The sequence below is a fragment of the Triturus cristatus genome, chromosome 3_1 (genome assembly GCF_964204655.1).
Source record: "Triturus cristatus chromosome 3_1, aTriCri1.1, whole genome shotgun sequence".
NCBI lineage: Eukaryota > Metazoa > Chordata > Amphibia > Caudata > Salamandridae > Triturus > Triturus cristatus.
The window spans coordinates 716,606,778-716,634,355 of NC_140583.1; the positions used below are offsets into that span (position 1 = coordinate 716,606,778).

General features: G+C 44.4%; 1 protein-coding gene across 1 annotated transcript in view; it reads left to right on the forward strand.

Annotated features, from left to right (window-relative positions):
• Positions 1-27,578, forward strand: part of LOC146860841 (uncharacterized) — a 915,295-nt gene that overhangs the window by 101,253 nt on the left and 786,464 nt on the right. The window contains exon 6 of the mRNA XM_085646176.1: positions 20,913-21,016. Within this exon, the coding sequence (XP_085502302.1) occupies positions 20,913-21,016 (104 nt within the window). The remainder of the gene's footprint in view (positions 1-20,912; positions 21,017-27,578) is intronic.

The window sequence follows — 27,578 nt, forward strand, 5'->3', positions numbered from 1 at the left end:
AATATTAGCCAGGTGTGCTACAAAATGCACCGTATGACACAGGGTCTAGAACTGGGGTCAAATGATGACATTGCAGAGGTCGAGATGGTCAGCTGCTAATGGTCAGTGTTGTTGAATGCTTCCAATAGAACAAACAGAAATAAGGCTGATACACCTTCACCATCAGCAGGTAGCTCTGATGTATCCAGAGCAGCAATAACAACAGACATGGATCCCATCCCTTGTTTGAAAGAGTTTGCAGATGGCTCGGATTGTTGTTACTTTCATCATTGACCAGGATAACGTAGGTGAGTTAGGAAGTTGTGAAACTAGGAGACAATTTTCTGGGTCAAAAGGCTCTAGTGATTTTTTTTTAATGAACACATTTGGAAGCTCGTGTCTAAAGGCAGAGGGGATGCAACCAGGATAAGGAGTCATTACTGCAATGCTACAGGCCCTTACCAATTAGAGAGAGCAGTTGCTTCATTCAGTCTTCAGGACAAACTTTGTAGGTTAACCCGATAAGTGCCTGCTCCTGATTAAGGCTAGAAATTCATGAAAAGAGAGAGAAACAGATTCTGTCCGAAAAAGCAGCAGACCCCTGCTAAGGCTGGCAGATACATAGAGTTGTGGCAGATCATTTTCATAAGCAAACCGTTTTCAGTGACTCAACTTGGAATGTAAGCAATATCCCCCAGATACTAGGCCTAGGCTGTGAACTCCACTCCGTTCACAGAGTTTTCTGCACTCCGTGCGCCACGGAGCTCACGGAGTGCAGAAAACTCTGCTCCGCGTAGCGCAGTAGAGATTTTTCCCCCCTCGTGCTCGCCACCGGTAAGTTGGCGAGTGTGAGCAGCCACTCGGTTCGAATTTCTACCCAAGAGGCAGGAAGATCAGCGTGAACGGCAGTTAGCGCCACACTCCGCCGCTTGCGAAACTCTGCAGATTTTTTTTGTCACTTCACGGAGTTCCGCGTAACTCCGCGAACTCCGCCCAGGCCTACCAGATACATAAAGGTATGTCATGTAACGACACTTGAATCGATAGTTCAAACTCCAAAATTGAAGATCTGACTATGGTTGAGCATAACTTGTGCAATTCTGTGTAGCGTAATCTTGCGGAGTTACCTAAGTAATCAGCCAGATTACATGGAACTACGCAAGAAGAGTAATTCAAAATGGATACAAGGATGTATTTTTGTGCTGAGAAATAGAGCTAAATGCAGCAGAACATGATTAGCAAGCATGAGCGGCTTCTGGTACTCACTAAATATGCTCTTTGTGTAATTTGCTCTTGGCATGTTTAAAAGGGTTGCAGGGATGCATTTCTGCACTAATAAATAGCGCTAAATGCAGCAGAGGAGGACCCTACCTGTCACTGGCAAACAAAGCTAACACCTTGACCGTCCTACCTTTTGGTTTCCTAGACATCTCATCCCCTAAACCTGTGGTGGGGGGAGCTGCAGCAAAACCGGTTTAGAGTGACCCCAGTGGAGGGTTTGTCCATTAACATAGCCACACAACTGGCGGGGTACATGAGCTCTGACCAGAGGAAGAGGGGTTCTGCCATATTGGACTGACCCAGAATGTTGTGCAAGAGAGTTTGAACCTGGTGGAGGATTCATGTGGCATTCTTGGTTTGGCCAAGGGTGCCTAGCATCTAGAACTTTCCACCCACACTTATAAACCCCTGCACAAGGGAGAGACAGAGATCAAACCCCTGCACCTGGTAGGCAACAACACCAGAATCAAGGGCAACTGGAAGGAGAAGCAACAAGGTGCCCCTGATGGACTCAGGATTTTGCCTACAGCTGACTTCCAGGACTAGATCAGTCTCTCCAGGGCCAATGGTGACTGCGCCCTTATGCCACCTGAGGCCCTGCCATACGGTTCCAACTAATTAAGTGGGACTGTGTGTCCGGACAACATTACCGTCAGAAAATGTCAAATATCAATAGTGTATGCTGGCCCAATTCCTAGCTAGCTCACAGTGCACCACCAGAATCCTGAACCTTCCAGGGTACCGGATGGTATGTGCAACCTCAGAACATGACAACTCTAATTCCCTAAGAAAATCTGGGAAAACGATCTACCCTTTTGTTGTTACTCAGGCTTACCCCAGGGAGACACAAGAAAGATATAAATTGGCTTTTCAAACATTTATTGAAACAAACGTATTCTTGTGTAAAAAGGGTGAGCTGCAATTATTAGGAGGATGAAACAAAGCATTGCAACCAGCATTAAAAGAATGGTGTAAACTCCAGATTCTTCTATGGGAAAGTGGATGCCATCTTCTCCACTTTCTCTAACGTAACAACTAAGACTACTTTGGGCCAAATGGATGACTTAAATACAGAAAAGAAAGCTCAACTGGACAAATTTGCCGTGCTTACAGTTACAGATACCTTTAATCTTCTTATGTTCGTTAAATCTGGCTCCCCTTCTGACCCTTGGCCGATACCTATATTAAAGTTAGTGGCAGAACCAGTCTCCCGAGTCTTGACCACCATTTTTAATCCTATGTACTCAGAAGGGTATTTCCCGCTAGAATGGAGAAAAAAAAACTCTATTCTGCTTCTACTAAAGAAACCGAATCTTGACGCAAAAGACCCCAACAATTTCAGGCCTATATCCAGACTCCTGTTACCTGCAAAAATTGTTGAGAGGAATTTAAATACGCAACTTAGTCAATTTCTGGAGTCTACTCAAGCATTGGACCCAACCCAGTATGGCTTCAGAGGGGGGCATAGCACCGAATCTGCTCTCCTGAAATCTACTGAAGAGATCCGGAACATTCTAGATCAAGGGGGCAAGGCTGCTTTGATCATGCTAGATCTTTCAGCAGCATTTGATATGGTCCATCACGATTTGTTGATGGACCGGCTGCAGGAGATCGGAGTACAGGGCTCTGCCTGGAGACTTCTGAAATCTTTTCTGTCAAACCGGAGTCAGTCAGTGTCTTTGGAATTCTCATCCAAGCCTTTGTCATTGACATGTGGGGTCCCGCAGGGGTCCTCATTGAGTCTGACACCATTTAACATGTATGTGTCCTCTTTGGCGCCCCTTATTCAGTCATTTGGGTTTAGCCTGACCTCCCATGCGGATGATACCTAAATCGTGGTCTCATTACAACCAGTTGAGTGGCGGAGCACGGCGGTCCGTTTTAAGGACTGCATGAATGCCGTAGGGATTTGGATGGCCCAAAACTGCCTTAAATTGAACTCCGGTAAGACGGAGGTGGTATGTTTTGGCAATGATCCTAATTTTTGGACCCCGGAATGTTGCCCAGACACCTTCGGTCCTCTCCCCTCACCTAGCAGGAAGGTACAAAACCTAGGAGTGTGGTTGGACCAGAAGATTAGTTTCAGAGACCAAGTAAATTCAGTGGCCTCTGCTACGTCCTTTGCTCTCAGGTCCTGCAAGAAAATTCTGCCGCTTTTACCTAAAGAATGTCGCCAAACAGTCATCACAGCTCTCACCATGTCTAGGCTTGATTATTGTAACAGTCTGTATTTTAATATCCAGGGAGGAATAATGCAGAAGTTGCAACTCCTGCAGAATGCTGCTGCTAGATTGGTGTTGGGCATTCCAAAATACGCACCAATCTCGAAGGAGATACGGAAGCTTCATTGGTTGCCAGTTAGGAAGCGTACCCAGTTTAAAGCTTTGTGTCTGGTTCACAAGGCGCTTCATGGGACAGGTCCGGCTTATTTAAAAGAGCGGCTGTATTGGTATACTCCAATCAGAACACTGCGCTCATCTGATGCTAAGCTGGTCTATGTGCCATTTGACCACCTGAGGCTTGAGCCGGGAGTAGATCGACGGTAAGGAATCTCCGCCAGAAACGCGATAATTATTTTAAAATCTACAATACTTTTAGTTGCTTTTAGTCTGTTTTAAAAATACATGCCTATTTGCACAGCACTTACTCGAGGATAACTCCGGGGGCCCACACTTGAACGCGGTACCACCATATTGGAAGGAGTGGGTTAGCGGGCTAGTGTTGACGGCCAGGGGGAGTTAAGAGGAGGAGTGGCATGAGCGGACTTCCTGTTGACCTCCTGAGGCTTGAGCCGGGAGTAGATCGACGGTAAGGAATCTCCGCCAGAAACGCGATAATTATTTTAAAATCTACAATACTTTTAGTTGCTTTTAGTCTGTTTTAAAAATACATGCCTATTTGCACAGCACTTACTCGAGGATAACTCCGGGGGCCCACACTTGAACGCGGTACCACCATATTGGAAGGAGTGGGTTAGCGGGCTAGTGTTGACGGCCAGGGGGAGTTAAGAGGAGGAGTGGCATGAGCGGACTTCCTGTTGACCTCCTGAGGCTTGAGCCGGGAGTAGATCGACGGTAAGGAATCTCCGCCAGAAACGCGATAATTATTTTAAAATCTACAATACTTTTAGTTGCTTTTAGTCTGTTTTAAAAATACATGCCTATTTGCACAGCACTTACTCGAGGATAACTCAGGGGGCCCACACTTGAACGCGATACCACCATATTGGAAGGAGTGGGTTAGCGTGCTAGTGTTGACAGCCAGGGGGAGTTAAGAGGAGGAGTGGCACAAGCGGACTTCCTGTTGACCTCCTGAGGCTTGAGCCGGGAGTAGATCGACGGTAAGGAATCTCCGCCAGAAACGCGAAAATTATTTTAAAATCTACAATACTTTTAGATGCTTTTAGTCTGTTTTAAAAATACATGCCTATTTGCACAGCACTTACTCGAGGATAACTCCGGGGGCCCACACTTGAACGCGGTACCACCATATTGGAAGGAGTGGGTTAGCTGGCTAGTGTTGACGGCCAGGGGGAGTTAAGAGGAGAAGTGGCACAAGCGGACTTCCTGTTGACCTCCTGAGGCTTGAGCCGGGAGTAGATCGACGGTAAGGAATCTCCGCCAGAAACGCGATAATTATTTTAAAATCTACAATACTTTTAGTTGCTTTTAGTCTGTTTTAAAAATACATGCCTATTTGCACAGCACTTACTCGAGGATAACTCCGGGGGCCCACACTTGAACGCGGTACCACCATATGGGAAGGAGTGGGTTAGCGGGCTAGTGTTGACGGCCAGGGGGAGTTAAGAGGAGGAGTGGCACAAGCGGACTTCCTGTTGACCTCCTGAGGCTTGAGCCGGGAGTAGATCAACGGTAAGGAATCTCCGCCAGAAACGCGATAATTATTGTAAAATCTACAATACTTTTAGTTGCTTTTAGTCTGTTTTAAAAATACATGCCTATTTGCACAGCACTTACTCGAGGATAACTCCGGGGGCCCACACTTGAACGCGGTACCACCATATTGGAAGGAGTGGGTTAGCGGGCTAGTGTTGATGGCCAGGGGGGGTTAAGAGGAGGAGTGGCACAAGCGGACTTCCTGTTGACCTCCTGAGGCTTGAGCCGGGAGTAGATCGACGGTAAGGAATCTCCGCCAGAAACGCGATAATTATTTTAAAATCTACAATGCTTTTAGTTGCTTTTAGTCTGTTTTAAAAATACATGCCTATTTGCACAGCACTTACTCGAGGATAACTCCGGGGGCCCACACTTGAACGCAGTACCACCATATTGGAAGGAGTGGGTTAGCGGGCTAGTGTTGACGGCCAGGGGGAGTTAAGAGGAGGAGTGGCAGAAGCGGACTTCCTGTTGACCTCCTGAGGCTTGAGCCGGGAGTAGATCGACGGTAAGGAATCTCCGCCAGAAACGCGATAATTATTTTAAAATCTACAATACTTTTAGTTGCTTTTAGTCTGTTTTATAAATACATGTCTATTTGCACAGCACTTACTCGAGGATAACTCCGGGGGCCCACACTTGAACGCGGTACCACCATATTGGAAGGAGTGGGTTAGCGGGCTAGTGTTGACGGCCAGGGGGAGTTAAGAGGAGGAGTGGCACAAGCGGACTTCCTGTTGACCTCCTGAGGCTTGAGCCGGGAGTAGATCGACGGTAAGGAATCTCCGCCAGAAACGCGATAATTATTTTAAAATCTACAATACTTTTAGTTGCTTTTAGTCTGTTTTATAAATACATGCCTGTTTACACAGCACTTACTCGAGGATAACTCCGGGGGCCCACACTTGAACGCGGTACCACCATATTGGAAGGAGTGGGTTAGCGGCCTAGTGTTGATGGCCAGGGGGAGTTAAGAGGAGGAGTGGCACAAGCGGACTTCCTGTTGACCTCCTGAGGCTTGAGCCGGGAGTAGATCGATGGTAAGGAATCTCCGCCAGAAACGCGATAATTATTTTAAAATCTACAATACTTTTAGTTGCTTTTAGTCTGTTTTAAAAATACATGCCTATTTGCACAGCACTTACTCGAGGATAACTCCGGGGGCCCACACTTGAACGCGGTACCACCATATTGGAAGGAGTGGGTTAGCGGGCTAGTGTTGACGGCCAGGGGGAGTTAAGAGGAGGAGTGGCACAAGCGGACTTCCTGTTGACCTCCTGAGGCTTGAGCCGGGAGTAGATCGACGGTAAGGAATCTCCGCCAGAAACGCGATAATTATTTTAAAATCTACAATACTTTTAGTTGCTTTTAGTCTGTTTTAAAAATACATGCCTATTTGCACAGCACTTACTCGAGGATAACTCTGGGGGCCCACACTTGAACGTGGTACCACCATATTGGAAGGAGTGGGTTAGCGGGCTAGAGTTGATGGCCAGGGGGGGTTAAGAGGAGGAGTGGCACAAGCGGACTTCCTGTTGACCTCCTGAGGCTTGAGCCGGGAGTAGATCGACGGTAAGGAATCTCCGCCAGAAACGCGATAATTATTTTAAAATCTACAATGCTTTTAGTTGCTTTTAGTCTGTTTTAAAAATACATGCCTATTTGCACAGCACTTACTCGAGGATAACTCCGGGGGCCCACACTTGAACGCGGTACCACCATATTGGAAGGAGTGGGTTAGCGGGCTAGTGTTGACGGCCAAGGGGAGTTAAGAGGAGGAGTGGCACAAGCGGACTTCCTGTTGACCTCCTGAGGCTTGAGCCGGGAGTAGATCGACGGTAAGGAATCTCCGCCAGAAACGCGATAATTATTGTAAAATCTACAATACTTTTAGTTGCTTTTAGTCTGTTTTAAAAATACATGCCTATTTGCACAGCACTTACTCGAGGATAACTCCGGGGGCCCACACTTGAACGCGGTACCACCATATTGGAAGGAGTGGGTTAGCGGGCTAGTGTTGATGGCCAGGGGGGGTTAAGAGGAGGAGTGGCACAAGCGGACTTCCTGTTGACCTCCTGAGGCTTGAGCCGGGAGTAGATCGACGGTAAGGAATCTCCGCCAGAAACGCGATAATTATTTTAAAATCTACAATGCTTTTAGTTGCTTTTAGTCTGTTTTAAAAATACATGCCTATTTGCACAGCACTTACTCGAGGATAACTCCGGGGGCCCACACTTGAACGCGGTACCACCATATTGGAAGGAGCGGGTTAGCGGGCTAGTGTTGACGGCCAGGGGGAGTTAAGAGGAGGAGTGGCACAAGCGGACTTCCTGTTGACCTCCTGAGGCTTGAGCCGGGAGTAGATCGACGGTAAGGAATCTCCGCCAGAAACGCGATAATTATTTTAAAATCTACAATACTTTTAGTTGCTTTTAGTCTGTTTTATAAATACATGTCTATTTGCACAGCACTTACTCGAGGATAACTCCGGGGGCCCACACTTGAACGCGGTACCACCATATTGGAAGGAGTGGGTTAGCGGGCTAGTGTTGACGGCCAGGGGGAGTTAAGAGGAGGAGTGGCACAAGCGGACTTCCTGTTGACCTCCTGAGGCTTGAGCCGGGAGTAGATCGACGGTATGGAATCTCCGCCAGAAACGCGATAATTATTTTAAAATCTACAATACTTTTAGTTGCTTTTAGTCTGTTTTATAAATACATGCCTATTTACACAGCACTTACTCGAGGATAACTCCGGGGGCCCACACTTGAACGCGGTACCACCATATTGAAAGGAGTGGGTTAGCGGGCTAGTGTTGACGGCCAGGGGGAGTTAAGAGGAGGAGTGGCACAAGCGGACTTCCTGTTGACCTCCTGAGGCTTGAGCCGGGAGTAGATCGACGGTAAGGAATCTCCGCCAGAAACGCGATAATTATTTTAAAATCTACAATACTTTTAGTTGCTTTTAGTCTGTTTTAAAAATACATGCCTATTTGCACAGCACTTACTCGAGGATAACTCCGGGGGCCCACACTTGAACGCGGTACCACCATATTGGAAGGAGTGGGTTAGCGGGCTAGTGTTGACGGCCAGGGGGAGTTAAGAGGAGGAGTGGCACAAGCGGACTTCCTGTTGACCTCCTGAGGCTTGAGCCGGGAGTAGATCGACGGTAAGGAATCTCCGCCAGAAACGCGATAATTATTTTAAAATCTACAATACTTTTAGTTGCTTTTAGTCTGTTTTAAAAATACATGCCTATTTGCACAGCACTTACTCGAGGATAACTCCGGGGGACCACACTTGAACGTGGTACCACCATATTGGAAGGAGATGTTAGCGGGCTAGTGTTGATGGCCAGGGGGGGTTAAGAGGAGGAGTGGCACAAGCGGACTTCCTGTTGACCTCCTGAGGCTTGAGCCGGGAGTAGATCGACGGTAAGGAATCTCCGCCAGAAACGCAATAATTATTTTAAAATCTACAATGCTTTTAGTTGCTTTTAGTCTGTTTTAAAAATACATGCCTATTTGCACAGCACTTACTCGAGGATAACTCCGGGGGCCCACACTTGAACGCGGTACCACCATATTGGAAGGAGTGGGTTAGCGGGCTAGTGTTGACGGCCAGGGGGAGTTAAGAGGAGGAGTGGCAGAAGCGGACTTCCTGTTGACCTCCTGAGGCTTGAGCCGGGAGTAGATCGACGGTAAGGAATCTCCGCCAGAAACGCGATAATTATTTTAAAATCTACAATACTTTTAGTTGCTTTTAGTCTGTTTTATAAATACATGCCTATTTGCACAGCACTTACTCGAGGATAACTCCTGGGGCCCACACTTGAACGCGGTACCACCATATTGGAAGGAGTGGGTTAGCGGGCTAGTGTTGACGGCCAGGGGGAGTTAAGAGGAGGAGTGGCACAAGCGGACTTCCTGTTGACCTCCTGAGGCTTGAGCCGGGAGTAGATCGACGGTAAGGAATCTCCGCCAGAAACGCGATAATTATTTTAAAATCTACAATACTTTTAGTTGCTTTTAGTCTGTTTTAAAAATACATGCCTATTTGCACAGCACTTACTCGAGGATAACTCTGGGGGCCCACACTTGAACGTGGTACCACCATATTGGAAGGAGTGGGTTAGCGGGCTAGAGTTGATGGCCAGGGGGGGTTAAGAGGAGGAGTGGCACAAGCGGACTTCCTGTTGACCTCCTGAGGCTTGAGCCGGGAGTAGATCGACGGTAAGGAATCTCCGCCAGAAACGCGATAATTATTTTAAAATCTACAATGCTTTTAGTTGCTTTTAGTCTGTTTTAAAAATACATGCCTATTTGCACAGCACTTACTCGAGGATAACTCCGGGGGCCCACACTTGAACGCGGTACCACCATATTGGAAGGAGTGGGTTAGCGGGCTAGTGTTGACGGCCAAGGGGAGTTAAGAGGAGGAGTGGCACAAGCGGACTTCCTGTTGACCTCCTGAGGCTTGAGCCGGGAGTAGATCGACGGTAAGGAATCTCCGCCAGAAACGCGATAATTATTGTAAAATCTACAATACTTTTAGTTGCTTTTAGTCTGTTTTAAAAATACATGCCTATTTGCACAGCACTTACTCGAGGATAACTCCGGGGGCCCACACTTGAACGCGGTACCACCATATTGGAAGGAGTGGGTTAGCGGGCTAGTGTTGATGGCCAGGGGGGGTTAAGAGGAGGAGTGGCACAAGCGGACTTCCTGTTGACCTCCTGAGGCTTGAGCCGGGAGTAGATCGACGGTAAGGAATCTCCGCCAGAAACGCGATAATTATTTTAAAATCTACAATGCTTTTAGTTGCTTTTAGTCTGTTTTAAAAATACATGCCTATTTGCACAGCACTTACTCGAGGATAACTCCGGGGGCCCACACTTGAACGCGGTACCACCATATTGGAAGGAGCGGGTTAGCGGGCTAGTGTTGACGGCCAGGGGGAGTTAAGAGGAGGAGTGGCACAAGCGGACTTCCTGTTGACCTCCTGAGGCTTGAGCCGGGAGTAGATCGACGGTAAGGAATCTCCGCCAGAAACGCGATAATTATTTTAAAATCTACAATACTTTTAGTTGCTTTTAGTCTGTTTTATAAATACATGTCTATTTGCACAGCACTTACTCGAGGATAACTCCGGGGGCCCACACTTGAACGCGGTACCACCATATTGGAAGGAGTGGGTTAGCGGGCTAGTGTTGACGGCCAGGGGGAGTTAAGAGGAGGAGTGGCACAAGCGGACTTCCTGTTGACCTCCTGAGGCTTGAGCCGGGAGTAGATCGACGGTATGGAATCTCCGCCAGAAACGCGATAATTATTTTAAAATCTACAATACTTTTAGTTGCTTTTAGTCTGTTTTATAAATACATGCCTATTTACACAGCACTTACTCGAGGATAACTCCGGGGGCCCACACTTGAACGCGGTACCACCATATTGAAAGGAGTGGGTTAGCGGGCTAGTGTTGACGGCCAGGGGGAGTTAAGAGGAGGAGTGGCACAAGCGGACTTCCTGTTGACCTCCTGAGGCTTGAGCCGGGAGTAGATCGACGGTAAGGAATCTCCGCCAGAAACGCGATAATTATTTTAAAATCTACAATACTTTTAGTTGCTTTTAGTCTGTTTTAAAAATACATGCCTATTTGCACAGCACTTACTCGAGGATAACTCCGGGGGCCCACACTTGAACGCGGTACCACCATATTGGAAGGAGTGGGTTAGCGGGCTAGTGTTGACGGCCAGGGGGAGTTAAGAGGAGGAGTGGCACAAGCGGACTTCCTGTTGACCTCCTGAGGCTTGAGCCGGGAGTAGATCGACGGTAAGGAATCTCCGCCAGAAACGCGATAATTATTTTAAAATCTACAATACTTTTAGTTGCTTTTAGTCTGTTTTAAAAATACATGCCTATTTGCACAGCACTTACTCGAGGATAACTCCGGGGGACCACACTTGAACGTGGTACCACCATATTGGAAGGAGATGTTAGCGGGCTAGTGTTGATGGCCAGGGGGGGTTAAGAGGAGGAGTGGCACAAGCGGACTTCCTGTTGACCTCCTGAGGCTTGAGCCGGGAGTAGATCGACGGTAAGGAATCTCCGCCAGAAACGCAATAATTATTTTAAAATCTACAATGCTTTTAGTTGCTTTTAGTCTGTTTTAAAAATACATGCCTATTTGCACAGCACTTACTCGAGGATAACTCCGGGGGCCCACACTTGAACGCGGTACCACCATATTGGAAGGAGTGGGTTAGCGGGCTAGTGTTGACGGCCAGGGGGAGTTAAGAGGAGGAGTGGCAGAAGCGGACTTCCTGTTGACCTCCTGAGGCTTGAGCCGGGAGTAGATCGACGGTAAGGAATCTCCGCCAGAAACGCGATAATTATTTTAAAATCTACAATACTTTTAGTTGCTTTTAGTCTGTTTTATAAATACATGCCTATTTGCACAGCACTTACTCGAGGATAACTCCTGGGGCCCACACTTGAACGCGGTACCACCATATTGGAAGGAGTGGGTTAGCGGGCTAGTGTTGACGGCCAGGGGGAGTTAAGAGGAGGAGTGGCACAAGCGGACTTCCTGTTGACCTCCTGAGGCTGGAGCCGGGAGTAGATCGATGGTAAGGAATCTCCGCCAGAAACGCGATAATTATTTTAAAATCTACAATACTTTTAGTTGCTTTTAGTCTGTTTTAAAAATACATGCCTATTTGCACAGCACTTCCTCGAGGATAACTCCGGGGGCCCACACTTGAACGCGGTACCACCATATTAGAAGGAGTGGGTTAGCGGGCTAGTGTTGACGGCCAGGGGAAGTTAAGAGGAGGAATGGCACGTACGCGCGGCGGACGCGCGCAGCGGGCGCGCCTAAGGCAAGCCCGTCTGCGCCCGTCCGCGTCTGGCCCGCGTCCAGCGCCATGACCCCTGCTCCAATTACCAAAAACCACAATGTAATAACTTACTCCAGGGAGGATCTCCTAAAGCTGAATGCGAACATCAAGAGGGGATGTGGCGCACCATTAGACCTTAGGTCTGAACCAAGGAAATGCCGACACTGCGAGTTAAACTTCTGTTATATCAAGGTAAAAAATATCACTAGCCAAGAGACAATAAGTAACCGTTCAAAACCGAGGGAGTGGAGAGCAGTATTAATTAATGCACGATCAATGATTCGTCACAATACCGAATTGGCAGATTTGATAGAAAGCCAGAAACTTGATCTGGCCTTCATTACAGAAACGTGGGTGGATGCCACATCAAATATGGAACTAAACGCAGCACTTCCTCCAGGTTACTCTATGATTAGAGCAGATAGAGAACATAAGCGAGGCGGAGGGCTCGCTATTCTTTTCAGAGAAGAAATTAGAGTGTCGGGTTGTGCGAGAGGCAGTTCACCAGAGTGTGAAACCCTACCTTTCCAGATAAGCCTCCACGACAACTACACTCTAAATGGCCTCCTCATTTACCGTCCACCAAAAGCTCATAATACCTAGATGGAGAAGATAAGTCCCTCTTTAGAATCCAGTATAAAGCACTCTGACTTTACTGTTTTAGGAGACTTTAACTTCCATCTTGAAAAAGAAGATGATAAAAACACGGCAGCACTTACTGATTCAATGGCAAGTTTCTCTTTAAAACAAATCGTTAGTCAAGAAACCCATTACGCAGGACACACTTTAGACGGCATTTTCACATCCAATCCCACATTAAAAATTGTGGAAGTCATACCAGTTATATGGTCAGACCATAAAGCCATAGTATTTACTATACAGGGTAAAGGGCAATCAAGAACACCTACTGTTAATCGGGATAAAATGGTTTACCAAGACTGGACAAATACTGATATCTCCAGGCTACAAGATGTACTAAGAACATCAAAGCCAAACTTGGAAACTGACTCAAACAGCATGGCCAATAGACTACACCTGTGGACCAAATCAGCGATAGAGATAGTAGTTCCTAAGAAAGCCTCCCTGTCTAACAGGAAAAAATCCTCCCAACCTTGGTTCTCGGATACACTAAGAGAACACAAAATAGCATGCAGAAGGTCAGAAAGAAGGTGGAGAGAAAATTATGTGGAGGTGAGAAGAAAAGAGTATGCACAGACGTTACACGATTATAAAAAAACAATTAAAGAGGAAAAGTCTAAATATTTCACCAACAAGATCATAGAATCAAAAAATTCCTGCAGTAAATTGTTTAACACAGTGAAAAAACTTACTAGTCCTCCAAATAGTTATCAGAAGAAGGCTGACTTAGAGTTCTGCAATACCCTGGGAACATTTTTCATTGACAAAGTGGAGACACTATATAAATCACTAAATGACAGCTCACAGCTAGACTCGGAGGACAGTACGGCAGGAAATTGCTTTACAGTACCAAGTACGAGGTTTTTCTTCCGTCTACCATCAGAGGAGCAGATCAGACAAACAGTTATGTCATCTAAGTCTGGAGCCCCCTCGGACCCTTGCCCCCCTAAAATCTTTCACATGCTTACAGATATGATTAGTGAACAGCTTACAACAGTGTTCTCGGAAATAATCAGCTCTGGAATTTTCCCCGAATCCTGGAAAATAGCATCTGTCCGACCGCTATTGAAAAAGAGTGATCTAGATCCTAATGAGCCAAGTAGCTACCGACCAATCTCAAGAATTCCCTTTTTCTCTAAGGTACTGGAAAAATTAATTAACACGCAAATTTCAACCTTTATCATGGAACAAGAGCTTCTAGATCACTCACAATATGGCTTCAGAGAAGGACATGGAACCGAGACAGCGTTGGTAATGGCAGTAGAAGAACTCAGAACTACACTGGATGAGGGAAAGAAGGCCGCCTTAATTTTATTAGATTTGTCGGCGGCCTTTGACACAGTTAATCATGGAATCCTAATTGAAAGACTAACAAAGTTAAGGCTCCACGATACTGCCACCAAACTGCTTTCATCTTATTTAACAAACAGATCGTTCGCTGTCGAAATGGATGGGCTGGTCTCCAAATCTTTCAATCCTCAGTGCCTCAGGGTTCTTCCCTCAGCCCCACTCTCTTTAATATATATGTAGCCCCCTTGGCGGCCATAATCAGGAAAGCTGGCTTCTCAGTAGTTTCATACGCCGATGATACACAGATAGTGGTCTCGTTGTCTGACAACGTAGAGGAGACTGCCGACCGATTTAATATCTGCATGGTACAAATTAATACCTGGATGCAAAGAAATTACCTCAAACTGAATGGAGGAAAAACTGAGGTTCTGCTTTTTGGAGCTAAAACACCCTTTTGGTCTCCAAGATGGTGGCTGGCTGAATTAGAGGAATGTCCATCCCCAGTCACAAAAGTGAGGAACCTAGGAGTCATAATAGACGAAAAGTTAACATTTGAATGGCAAATTAAGAAATTGGCCTCTACCTTTTGGGGTATATTGAAAATGATTAATAAAATCCATCATTTTATTCCACTGGACTCCCTTAAAACTGTGGTTGTTGCTCTAGCCTTATCACGACTGGACTATGCCAATGCCCTTTATATGGGTCTTCAAACATAGTTTTTAAGTAGTCTTCAAAGGCTGCAAAATGCAGCGGCTAGAATGATTTTGGACATTCCAAAGTATGAGTCTGTCTCCCTCAAACTGAAAGAACTTCACTGGCTACCTGTGGCCAAAAGAATCATCTTTAAGTCACAGTGCCTTGCATTTAAGGCACTGCAAGGGAATGGATCACACTATATAAAAAAACACATAAAAAATACATCCCATCCAGGAATCTGAGGTCCTCACAAGCACTCCTTCTATCAGTACCTAGATACAAGCAGGTGCGATGGGGGGGCAGAAGTTTCTTCTTGGGAACAGCAAAAATTTGGAACAGCCTACCTATGTCATTAAAGAATAGCAACTCACTAATGACTTTTAGAGGTTTGCTTAAAACATGGCTGTTTAAGAACTAATTATCTAAGTATCTGGTGTTCCAAGCAAAACTGCACAGAATCCTTATATGTCACTCATAGCGCCAAGACGCCTCTGGGCATTCGTGCGCTCTACAAATCGATAAATCAAATCAAATCAATCAATCAAAATCAAATCAAATCATTTGCAAAAAAGGCCACCTGGGCTGGAAGAAGTTTTGTAGTGAATGAAGCCAAGGCTTGGAATAATCTTCCACTATAACTCAGAGGTATGACCAGCTTACTGGCTTTTTGAAAAACTTTAAAAACTTGGCTGTTTACAGGTTAATCTGACCTCTGCTCCGAGCCTTGGGCAAGATTTTACATAGCGCCAGGACACCTGCGGGTAACAGTAGCGCTTAACAAATGTTATAATAATAATAATAATAATAAACCATTATAACATTGTTGTGACTATGATTATATTTATACTCCTATCTAGTGCTACCTACACTAGCGAGAGCATAGTGTGAGTACCCTCTGCCAGATCTCTTGGGACAACCCAACCCCCCATACCTGTGTCTGATGTATCAGGAAGCAGATCTGGTGCTCGGCTATTGTCCTTTGCTGGATGAAAGTTAGAGTCAGCAGAACTGCATCTCAGTTACAGCGTTCCAGGATAGTCCGCAGAAGTGCTGCTCTGCCGAATTTGGCTCGGAGGCTGTTTATATAATAAAAGCACTGTTCCAATCACACTGTGTCAAAGGTGCAGCACTGATGTGGTTGTTTGTCTTGATACTCAGAGCTGTCTCCAGCCTTGAACAGAGTGTACAAACAACATGATCAAATGCTTAATAAGAAAAGTTTTGTATGCAGAATAATTTCTAAATAAATTAATGTGTAAGTGCAAGGCATTTAAAAAGTCACAGTTTAGTAAAAGATGTCAAGTTAAAACGTGTAACTTAAATGGAGACTTGTGCACGGACCCTGTTGAACCCCGTAACAGACCAGTTGGGGTAAGACTTGGACTACTCTGCCCCCAAATACCTGCAAGACAGCGAGGAGGCCATCGGGCGAGTGGAGGGCAAAGCAGCGGAGACCACTGGTACAGGGAGCCAATGATACCAACTGCTCGCAATGTGCACCCCTTTAGATGACAGGTGGACTACTAAGAATGGTCCTGTGGTGTTAGCTCACCAACCAGGAGCAAAATGAGACCGAGTTTGAGGGAATTGTCTTCTAGGACCCGTGTTCTGCAGATCTGAAGATTTTCCTATTTTAACATACTAGGCAGTGAAACAAACATGTGGCGCTCATCTGTATTTTCTAAATTTCCCCCGGGAGGGCCAAGCCCTTAGGGCTCAAATGCAGCCTATGAATACTTTCGATATGCGTTTGGGGTTGCTCCTAGGCACCCCTCCCTAGAGGCTCTTCCAGCCCCATACACCCCATCCCCAGGGCCCTGCGTTTTGGGGGACTCAGTAGACATGTCCCTGGGAGAGGTTTCACCAATATTCAAGCATTCCCAGTGCGGGGACTTGATGCTCTTTAGCAGTGTGCAGAGACACCTAGTGGTTGGCCCTATTACTGCAATATATGTAGCTTGAGGTATAAATGAGAGACTATGTCACGTTATTGTAATTGAAAAATGCTTTATTCAATGCATATTATTGACAATAATTATTGAGCAATTTTACAATGCATTTAGTAAGGATAATGATTGCATTTTAACATGGCTACTGATTGCATTGATAAGAAGGTGATTTCTAATATGTGTTTATTGTTCCTATAATGTGGTGGCCCATTCGCAAAGCCAATAAGCATGCCTCATATTTTAATGTTGTAACCCCTTGACAAAGCCAATAGGCGTGCCCTACATTTTTATGTGGTGTCTCCTTGACAATAAAAATATGTCTGCTTTATTTGAAATGCCACTTCCTTTAAATAGAGATGTTGCATCAAAAAAGGGTAGGGAGGTTTTGTTGTCATGGTGGTCATAACCTGTGAGGAGTCAAATGTGATTTCAGAATGCCATCAAACTTTTTTCCCTCTACCTTATGTATATAGTTGTGGAGAAATGCATACTATTAAGTAGTGTGTCTAGCAAATGTGCTTTTCCTTTTTGAAAGAAAGATCACTGACTGGAAAGCAATTTATTGAGTGTTTTTGTGCATTGTGCCTGCATTGAGCCCAACTATTAGCCCTCACCACCTCCCCTGGGATGGCCCTAGACTGCTCTATTTCACTAACCTGAGAGAGTCAAGTGCTACAGTGGGATACTTGGTTCCCAGTAAGGAGCCAATTGTGGATCTATTTCTTGTGCAGGACTCACATCCCACACAACTTAATAACCCAATTTCTTACAATTTGAAATCTTCTGCAAAATCTGATTGCACGGAAAAAGTGTAACCTCTCTCTTACCCATCTGTGGGCCATGCTTCAAGCATGTGATCGGTTCAGCCTTTTACATCCTCCTTTAATGGATCCAAACATGCTATACATACCATCCTATTTGTTTATGTTGGACACCACACTGTAAAGGTTTTCAGGGCTATGGCAAGGTTCCTTAGAAAGGTAGAGATGTAACTTTGTAGCTTTGTAGTACGACTGAGATCGGTGAGGTGATTATTGGAAATGTTCATGTGGGATCAGATTGTAAGAAATGTGTTTCCAAGACATAAGATATCCTAGCAATGAATCCATTACAGGTATGATGAACCTATATTGAAGTAAAAGTGAGAGATTTAGTGATTTAGTGCTTGAAACTCACAGACTATTCTTTGATTTCCTGAGAGCTCTAACAACCTCCAGTGTTTGCAGACAGGGCCATCAGATTTCCTAAGTACTTCTCAGACAGCGCTCACATTGTAGTCTGGGGCCATCAGATTTCCTAAGTACTTCTCAGACAGCGCTCACATTGTAGTCTGGATCCAACTGGAGTGATGCACTCTTCCAAGCCTTGCTGCAACCACCACTCACCACACACAATATAATATATTCTGCAATATTAAAAACTGGGAAAAGGAGATAGGTTAGGAGAGAAAACAGACACCGGATATCACCAATGAGGCATGTCACTCTGCTGGTCATTGACATCTGCCGGTTGGAATGGGTAACTTAAGTCAACAAAAGATGCATCAGTATCTGCCATGAATATTTTGGATCTAAGTTTAACAGTTGAGGGATGTAAATGAAAGTTACTTTTGTGTAACTTCGGCCAGACTGGCCATTTATCCAATGGGACATTTCCCTGGGGGAAAGGGGGACTGGAACCACTAGAGGCTAGTTTTAAGGCCTACAACACTAACTCTATCACCTTCTCCAGCATCCCAGGCTTTGCGTAAGCAGTCGCAGTGGGAGGAGAAATACAGAGAAAAAGCTGGAGAAAAACAGTGAGAAAAAAAGCAAAATCGGGGCAGGTTTGAACATTTTTGCCAGGGCTGCTTTCGGTTCCTATTCCGCTCTCTATTTAATCAGCCATCTGTGTTCCTTATATGAAGCTGACTTCCTGAAACTAAAGCACTACCGGATTTAATTAACATCCATAAGCTTACCTGTCCTCCTACTCTGCTGGCAAGTTAACAGCCTCAGACTTCACTATGTGCACTTTCTAAAACCAACTGGTATAGATTTTAACTTGTCTACTGCGCAAATGAAAAGCAATGAACATGTGTTAATATTAGAGTGAGATCTATTCTAAACAACATATGTATCGCTTACAACCGTTTACAACCATGTACGTTGTATTTTTTTGTTTAATGCAGTTTTATATAGCGCAAACTTTACCTGAAGGTGTCAGAGCGCTTTACAATAGGACAAGTTGCATTACATAAGGACTTCAGAGTACATAAGTAACATAAAAGATATAAAACTGAACAATTCTAAATACACATAAGAATGGTGGTAAGTACAAAAGTCTACTACAGATACTAGTGTTTAGAGTTACAAATATACAAGTTGCAGATTCACTCAAGGAAAAGTAACAAACAGAAAAACTCTAAATTCACATAAGAATGGTAGTAAGTACATACGTCTACTACAGATACTAGTGGTTAGAGTTACAAATATACAAGTTGCCGATTCGCTCGAGGTTACATTTTAAGAAAAGTTGAAGGGTTAGCTTTGGACCAATATATGATACATATTTACATAGCATGATCTTCTCGCCATTACTGGGGTTCTTGCTTTCAGCCTGGCCTTCTCGAGCGGTGATCTTGGGCCTGGAGGGATCCCCGAGCTGGTGATGTCCAGATGTCCTCCACACTTGTTGGGATGGTGGCTTACCAGCCAGGTCCTAGCACAATGTGGAGGCCGTCAGTCCTCTTCAAAGCAGATGTATGCATATATAAATAGCAGAAGTATTTATAATCTTCATGGGAAAAAACAGAGAAGTTTAAAACTAAGAAGCAGTCCTGCCATCCTAAACGTTTTATACTTCCAGGGGCAATCGTTCAATCAATAGTTCAAAGATTCCTTCCCAACAGGACCTGAATTCCAGAATTATCTCTCTGTATGCAAACAGATCTTCAGGAAGATCTCAAGAACGTAACAGTTCTCCCAAAGCAAGGCACAAATCCAAGATGAAGGGTTCTGACTGCAGCAAAATTGTAGCATGGTTGCCTGGCGAAGACTACTGTGATACACAAGGCAAATAGCACCCAATAATCCAAGATGGCAGCTGCTATTTCCAAACGTCGTAAAATTTCAAGGATTCTTGGGATTTCCAGTTTTCCCATCCTTAAATTAAACTCAGCATAAATGTTTTTGAGCATTGCGCCCTGCCCTCCGCAAGCCAGTATAGGTAAGTCATATCTCCTGGGTGGACCCGGGTGGGTGAAATTTAAATGACATCTGCTTAATTCGTGCAACTTTTGTCATTTTTTATTAAGGCTTTTAATGTGCAACTCTGCAAAATGACATCATAATGCCACACAGCAATATTGGGGATCACTTTGCTTAAAAAATGATAATGTGGAAGCTCTGGAACAATGTGCACCAATAGAATGCCAGCGTCTCTCGTGCGTGACCCTTGTGTTTTTCTGCACTATTTTTTAGGTTGAAACACAATACCATGTCTATTTTGGATGTGGACATTAACTTTGTGCCAAAAAATAGCAATTGCTTTTCATATAATTTCATGTAATTTTGCGCCATTTAAAAAACAAATTCCATGTCATTATACAAAAGGTATTTAAACAAAGGTCGCACACTCCAATTCCTGACTTCCTTACTGACAGTGCTGGGTTAGACACTCGTCAGCACTCAGTTCTTTGTTATACTGAGGAGATAAAGGGCTCTTGTTTATGTTAACATAGGCCATTTCCATTATTTGAGACTATGATATACTATTGTTGTGGTCTGAATCAAATCTAGGCTGAGTTGTAGTGAGCTTAGAGGGAGGTGACTGGCAGAATAGTTTAATATTTCCAGTGGCTTGAGTGGTGCAAGGGTGGACAAATATGGTGGTCAAAAAGCAGAAAATTGGTAAGAGGTTTGCAGTTCCATATTAAAGTGACTCCATTAAATGTGCTTGGAAGTGGGGAGTGGAGGAGACGCAATCGCCAATGGGTTGGGCTAAGGAATTAGACAAATGCATGAGAGCAGAAAAAGAGGTGTTCAAATCCAGAGGTTGTCCTAAGAAATGGGACAAAAAGTGGACTAAATGGAATGAGTACTGTGGTGAACTGTGTATCTCACCTACCAAGGAGATGGAGATGAGGAAAAATATTGGAGCCGTTATGGTAATGAATGACTGATTTACTACTGATTCCTACTAAATGTATGAAGCATGTAACTGTACTGCAAAGTATATAACCTAAATGTGACTTACCTGTTTTCAAATCAATAAAAAGAGTTCTAAAAAAAAGTGCTTATTTCAGGAACAAGTCCGAATGACATTCAGTTTTGGACTACGCAAAAGATTCTGGGCCCCTCTGAAACCTGTGAAGATTCATTACCTAGTCCAGGCGCCTGCAATGACAAAGTAAGAACTCCCACTCTTTTTGTAGTTTACTTTTCAGTAGTGAATGAATGAACATATATATGGTGCGCTAAACAACTGATTGGGCCTGTAGATGTTGATGTAAATGTATCAATAATTATTCATAGCAATGCTTTACTAATGACGTTTTGAACTAATTTTTATGTCTGGGTTAACAGCACAGCTGTTTTCAATATCTCTTCATTTCAATATACATGGAGCTGCTGTTCAACATTTGGCTTATTCGGACCAGCCTCTTTTAGCTATTGACACGAGCATTTCTATCTCATCGCCATGCAATTGGCTGTCTGGTGTATCTTCAAATGTTTATGGAGTGCTTGTATTGCAATGCCCATGGGACTATTTATTTCTAAAACACATATGACTTTTGTTAACTGTTGTAGTTATTCCTGCTTGTTTCATGACTCAAATGCGAGCTTGATCATAAAATTGCCTCCTCAGTACATTTTGATGGGCATCTTTGGGTTGGGTGGTCCAGGTATGATAAACAAAAAGGAGTCAAGAGGTCTGTGTACAAGAGTTACACGTTATTATGTGGGCACTTCTTGATAACCGCCAATATTACATACGCCAATATCACCATCATCACTACCAATGTCACCACAAAACCTTCAGTACCACCACCACCAATATCACCAATCTCACCAATGCCACACCAGTACCACCACCTTCAATGCTACCAATGTATCCATCATCACCATCACCAACATCAACCATCAGCAAAATGATCACTGCCAAAAACACTACCACCAATACCACACCCCCACCCCTACCAATCTCACCAGTGTCACCAACACAGTATCAATACCACTGTCACCACCATGAATGCCGGGTCACCATTCACAAAACCATCACTAATCCTATCACCAGCAATACCCCCATCAATACCATTATTATCACCACCAATGCTACCACAACTAGGTTCACCAGCACTACCAATACCACTTAAACCACCACAACAAATACCAATGTCACCAACACCACCAACATCCTCACTGCTCTAATAGAGCAAACAATACCACCACCAGTGCCACCAACAATAACACCAACACATCACCATTTATCTACCACCACCACCGCCAGTACAACTAGTAATACCATCACTCCCAATGCCACCACAAATAACAGTAATATCCCCCACCACTAACACCTGTACTAATAGCACCACCAATACACCATCCGACCAATAGCAATACCACCAATACCATTGCCAATTCCATTGCCATCAATGTCATTAATACCATTGCCAGTTGCACACCTCTACCACTTCTAACACTAGTAGCAAAGTGATTACCACAATCCCAATACCACTTCCACCACCATTACTTCCATCAGCAATATCACCACCACCAATATGATGTATTTCACCACCACCATCAGGTCTACTTATCCCCAACAAACACAAACAGCAGCTCATGCAGTCATTAGCAATTAGTCACTTGAATTACAACAATGTGTTATACCTGGAACTTCAAAAGTGCGCTCAGAAAAGGGTTCAGGTTATTCAGAACGCAGCAGCCAGGCTAAATCTAAATATCACGCAAAAAAAGCATATGCTGCATCATCTGGAGGCTCTACACTGGCTTCCAGTTGGAAAGAGATGCATTTTAATAGCGCTCTGCTGTTGCCATTAAGCAATACACTCTGAAAAACATGCACACCAATTACATCTCGCTGCCTTTTCAGAAATATACTCCAAGCAGAGCACTTCCATCAGCATCTGCACTACTGGTCAAAGTCCCAAAGGTTAAAAAAAAACGAATGGGTGGCCGAGCTTTTTCAGTGATCACTGCAAAGGCCGTGAACGCTCTTTCCTTTTGTATAAAAGCAGAAACCAGGTTGCGTCCCTTCCGAAAGCCTCTCAGGAAGTAACTTTTTTAAAGTCACTCCACCACTGTTTTCATTTTTAGTATTAGCACCAGGAAGTCCCCAGGTATTTGCAGGTTTTATAAAACTCAAACCAAATGAAGTTACCCCTATAAAATCAATAACAATAACACTGATTTCACTACCACCGCCTAGACCAAACCCACTAATACCACCACCAACACAACACCTGTACTACCAATACCATCAACACCAATGCCACTTCCACAATACCACACCACCACTAATGAAACCATCAGCAGAAGCAGCCTCTCCCATCTGTACCACCACTAACAAGCATTGGCTAAGTCAATCGGTCTGGATATTAAAGTGTTATTACATGCAAACATGATTCTGCATGCTTGTCTTTGCATGCATTATCACTTTAAATTAGACCAATTTGTTTTGTCAGTGCCTTTCTCATCTTGATGGAACTACCAATACCATCTTGATGGAAGCGTTAATTCACTCTTATCTTGATGGAAGCATTAACTCTCTCTCATCTTGATGGAAGCTTTAGTCCTCTCTTATCTTGATGGAAGCGTAAATTCTCTCTCATCTTGATGGAGGCGTTAGCGCTCTCTTGTCTTGATGGAAGCGTTAACTCTCTCTCATCTTGATGGAAGTGTTAGTCCTCTCTCATCTTGATGGAAGCATTAGTCCTCTCTTATCTTGATGGAAGTGTAAATTCTCGCTTATCTTGATGGAGGCGTTAGCGATTTCTCGTCTTGATGGAAGCGTCAATTCTCTCTCATCTTGATGGAAGAGTTAATTCTATCTCATCTTGATGGTAGCGTAAATTTCATTACTAGACTGGAGGCTACCATTATGCATACCCTTTTATTGCCACTCCTGGACAGCAGCCCCTTTAAATAACTTAACATAAACAATCCAGAACTGGAACTATAAAGTCAATAAATGTCCACAGCATAGAACACTCATCCTCTTCCAAATGCTGCCCTGATCAGATAAGTACTTTTGATATTCAGCCTGATTGAATGTTTGACAGTTGATGTTATTTATATTAAGGATGGTATGGTTCTTATTAGAGTGAAGTTTTAGTAATAGAATTTGTTTGCTAGCTTCTAATTTTTGGAAGTGTTGTGTTTGTTTTGATTGTCATTGCTGGATTGGAGGAGGTGCCGTTTGGTAAGTGCGGCGTATGCGTGGGCTAAAAATATATACATTTATAATTCAGATTTAGAGAGTTATCACCGCATTTAATTTTAAACGAGCGTAGAACTTTTCATAAAGGAGTTAGAGGCCGCGCAACCTTACCAAGTCAGTATTGGTAGCCTGGCAGCTGAGTTGTGTGCGGGCAAAACAAAAGGGTTCCGCATCTCCTTGAGCTACGAGGGCCATAGGCTGGCAGTTACTGGCATGACGGAGAGCGAGCAGGCTTCTCGTCTGATGGTGTGACGAGAGAATAGGTCACTCCATCAGCGGTAAAGGTGATTGGGGGCCGAAATACTGTGAGAAATCGGCAGCCATCATAGTTTGGGGAGACAAGCATAAGGTTAGATGAGTGACACAAGTGCGTGTCTACGCGAGAGCGATGAATAAAAAAAATAAAAAAAGAAGTGAAACAAACAGACAGCTGTTCATTGACTGAACAGCGTCATAATTATTTAGGAGAATTAGTTCAAGTAAGGAGAGAAGATTGGAGGTATTGATTTTAGGAAGAGTAGATTTAAGGTGTTTATTGAGTGAATTTAGAGAGTAGTTATTATGTCTACAGAGGATGCTAGCGCTAGTCAGCAGACAGTTGAGGGAAGAGTCAGTGAGGAAAGTTTAAGGAAGCTGATTCAGAGTGAAATGAAGACTTCAATTAGAGAAGTAGTTGAGATTGTGATGGACAGGAAAAGAAAGGGGGTGAGATCTGAGGAAGATTTTTGGTCTTTCTCAGAGGAAGTGATTGAAAGAAGAGAGAATGGACCGGTAAAAAGGGCAAGAAAGCCAAAACATATGGATAAAAAAGGGAAAGATGGCTTTAACGCCATTAAGAAGAGTGGTACCCTTGGTGGTACAATAAAGAAGGGCGTCCATTGCAGCACGCAGGATTACTCCGAAGAGGAGTATAATATGGAAGTGGTAGACAGTAGTGAGGAAAGAGGTGAGAAAGCATACGACGAGTTCGTATTTGATGTGGCTCATGAGGATGATTTAAGTGAGGACTTGAAGTTTAATCGTGCTTCTAAGTCTGAAGCGGTAATTAGAGATCCACTTGGGGAACAGATGTTTAGCCCTTATGAGTTGCGGCAACCTAGTGCAGATTGGTGGCCACTGGACCATGTAGCCAGATTTATCAGATAATGGATAAGGAAACCTTTAAAGAAAGAGGTTAGGAGTGTGTTGAGAGCGGAGTGCTCAAGGCCTCAAATAGACAACAAGATCTGCTATACTCCGAGCTTAGATCCTGATTTAATTTCATATTTGTTTAAGTTACAGAAGGACCCACGGAAAGATCTAGAGCGGTCTCTGAAGCAGTGCCAAGACAGATTGTTAGAGGTGTTAGGTCCGTTAGCTAAGATAATGGACATGGAAGAAGAGGTATATGTTAATGATGAGCAGGTTGATGTGCAATTGTTACACGGATGGAGCCAAAGGGCAATGGTCTTCTTAGGCAATACAAATCTGGTTTTATTGGCAGAAAGGAGGAAGACGCTGCTAATAAAAATCAATCCTAAGCTTGAAGATAAAGCTAATAAGGAGCTCTGTGAGGAGCCACAGGGCTTGTTTTTTGGAGAAGGATTTGTGAAAAGTATGGGAAAAGATTTATCGACTTTTACAGCATTGGAAAAAGTGCAGTCCAACATGAGGAAGGTATTTGGAGGTGTTTTTAGCAGGTCCAGTAGACGGGGACCATGTGCTGGTCGAGGCTTATAGAGGTCCCAATACAACTATACATGTAGAGGAACAGGAAGAGGCTTCCCGGGTTCCTCTGGCTTCTTCCCACAGAGCGGAAGATAGAACAGATCAAGAGGTTGGAAGAGGAAGAAGTCAGTCCGGTCCGAGCAACCGAGGTGAGTACGCAGATAATTACTGTTTCTTCCCAATGCTCTCTCCGCTGGCACCCCTCAGTTTTACCTGAACCCTTTAAAGAGCATTCTACACTTTATACCCCAACTGAATGGCTGATTGCCACCACTTTTAAAGGACTCCACAGTCTCTGACCGCCTGGTACATGATTTAACAAGCCTACTGCATCATCTTCAGGACGGCGAACTCGAGCACCTCAACATTCCTATCTCACCAGACTAAGATCTCTGGTGGCCTATGCATCTATGTAGAAGTAACGTTTCCTTGCTTGAGAAAGCAATAAGGGAAGACAGGCCCTTGCCACAGGTCTCTGCAACACACCAGGACATGGAACTATATTCTTCGGCACATCCTGTGGTCTCCTTCCTTTCTGCAGTGCTAGGCTGAATCCCCATATGTCCCAACTACTACTTGTAACTCCCTCACACAGAAGCTGAATGCTTTTAGACCTGATTCACCTGCCTTGAAAGCCTTGTGCTCCTCACACCTGTGAAGCACTCTATTGCTTCATTCCTAGCGTTGCAAAATACCTGCTCCCATATATGCATGCACACTTATGAACCTAATCATGTATACCATACTTGTTCTGCTGTATTCAGCACAAACTCCATCTAGGATGGCCTGAACTTGTGACTTTGTCCAGATGTGGCACAACCAGATAATGACAGTTGGTGCTTTGTGCTTCTAAACACTATTTTCCCGTAAAAGTTTGAAATTGCATATCTCTGGTTCTACAGATTGGATTTTTGTTGTTTTGGTCTCAAATCATTTATTAAATTTTACTCTATTTTTCTAAATTGGTGTGTGATTAGGTCTCGCCTGACCCAGCGCATGTGCTGGTCTGGCGAGACTTATTGAGAGGGCTCCAAAAAGTGCTACCAGGCCAACCTAGGGCTACAGTACATGTGCGCGGGCGCGCGCGCCGCGCTTGACCGCAATTACTTTCACTCGCGCGGCCGCTTTGATGTTTGAACGCGATCACTTTCGCGGCCACACGGCCGCTTGGCATAGCCAACAGCTCTCGCTTTTGTGACCTTAGAAGTATATTTTTGTTTACCCACGAGATGTCTTATTCCATTCTACTCACTTTTCTCCATATATTTCAGTAGCTTCTTATTCTTGTTTTATTGTTGTAATGAGAGCGAGCTTGGCAGACCTGAAATGACTGTTAAACCACGTAGGAGGGTTCCTTCTTGCTCCCTCCCGCCTAGCTTATGCAGAAAAATGCTGTTCTAAATCTTCAAAGAGTTGGTGATGTACTTCCCGGATCTTTACAAGGGAACTTTCCAGGCCCGGCTGTAATTTAAGTTCCATGGGTCTCCCAGACTCTTTGCCACTAACTTGTAAATGGACTTTACTGAGTACTGGGAACGCGCCACTGCACGCCAGGTCACCCTACGCCTTTTTGCTGCTTGGTGTCTACCATCCAAGGGTCGTGCTCTCGTTGCTGTGAGCTCGGTACGGGGCGGTCCTGGTCCAGGGAAAGCGCGCTGTGGTCGCTTTCGTGCTTTGCGATAACTGGCATGTGTGTATGAAAAGGCCAGAAATAATTTGGCAGCGTACTTCTTTACTGTTTAAAAGTGTACACACTCCATAAAAGGAATGTAAATAAACACATTTCTATTAACAATAAATCTTG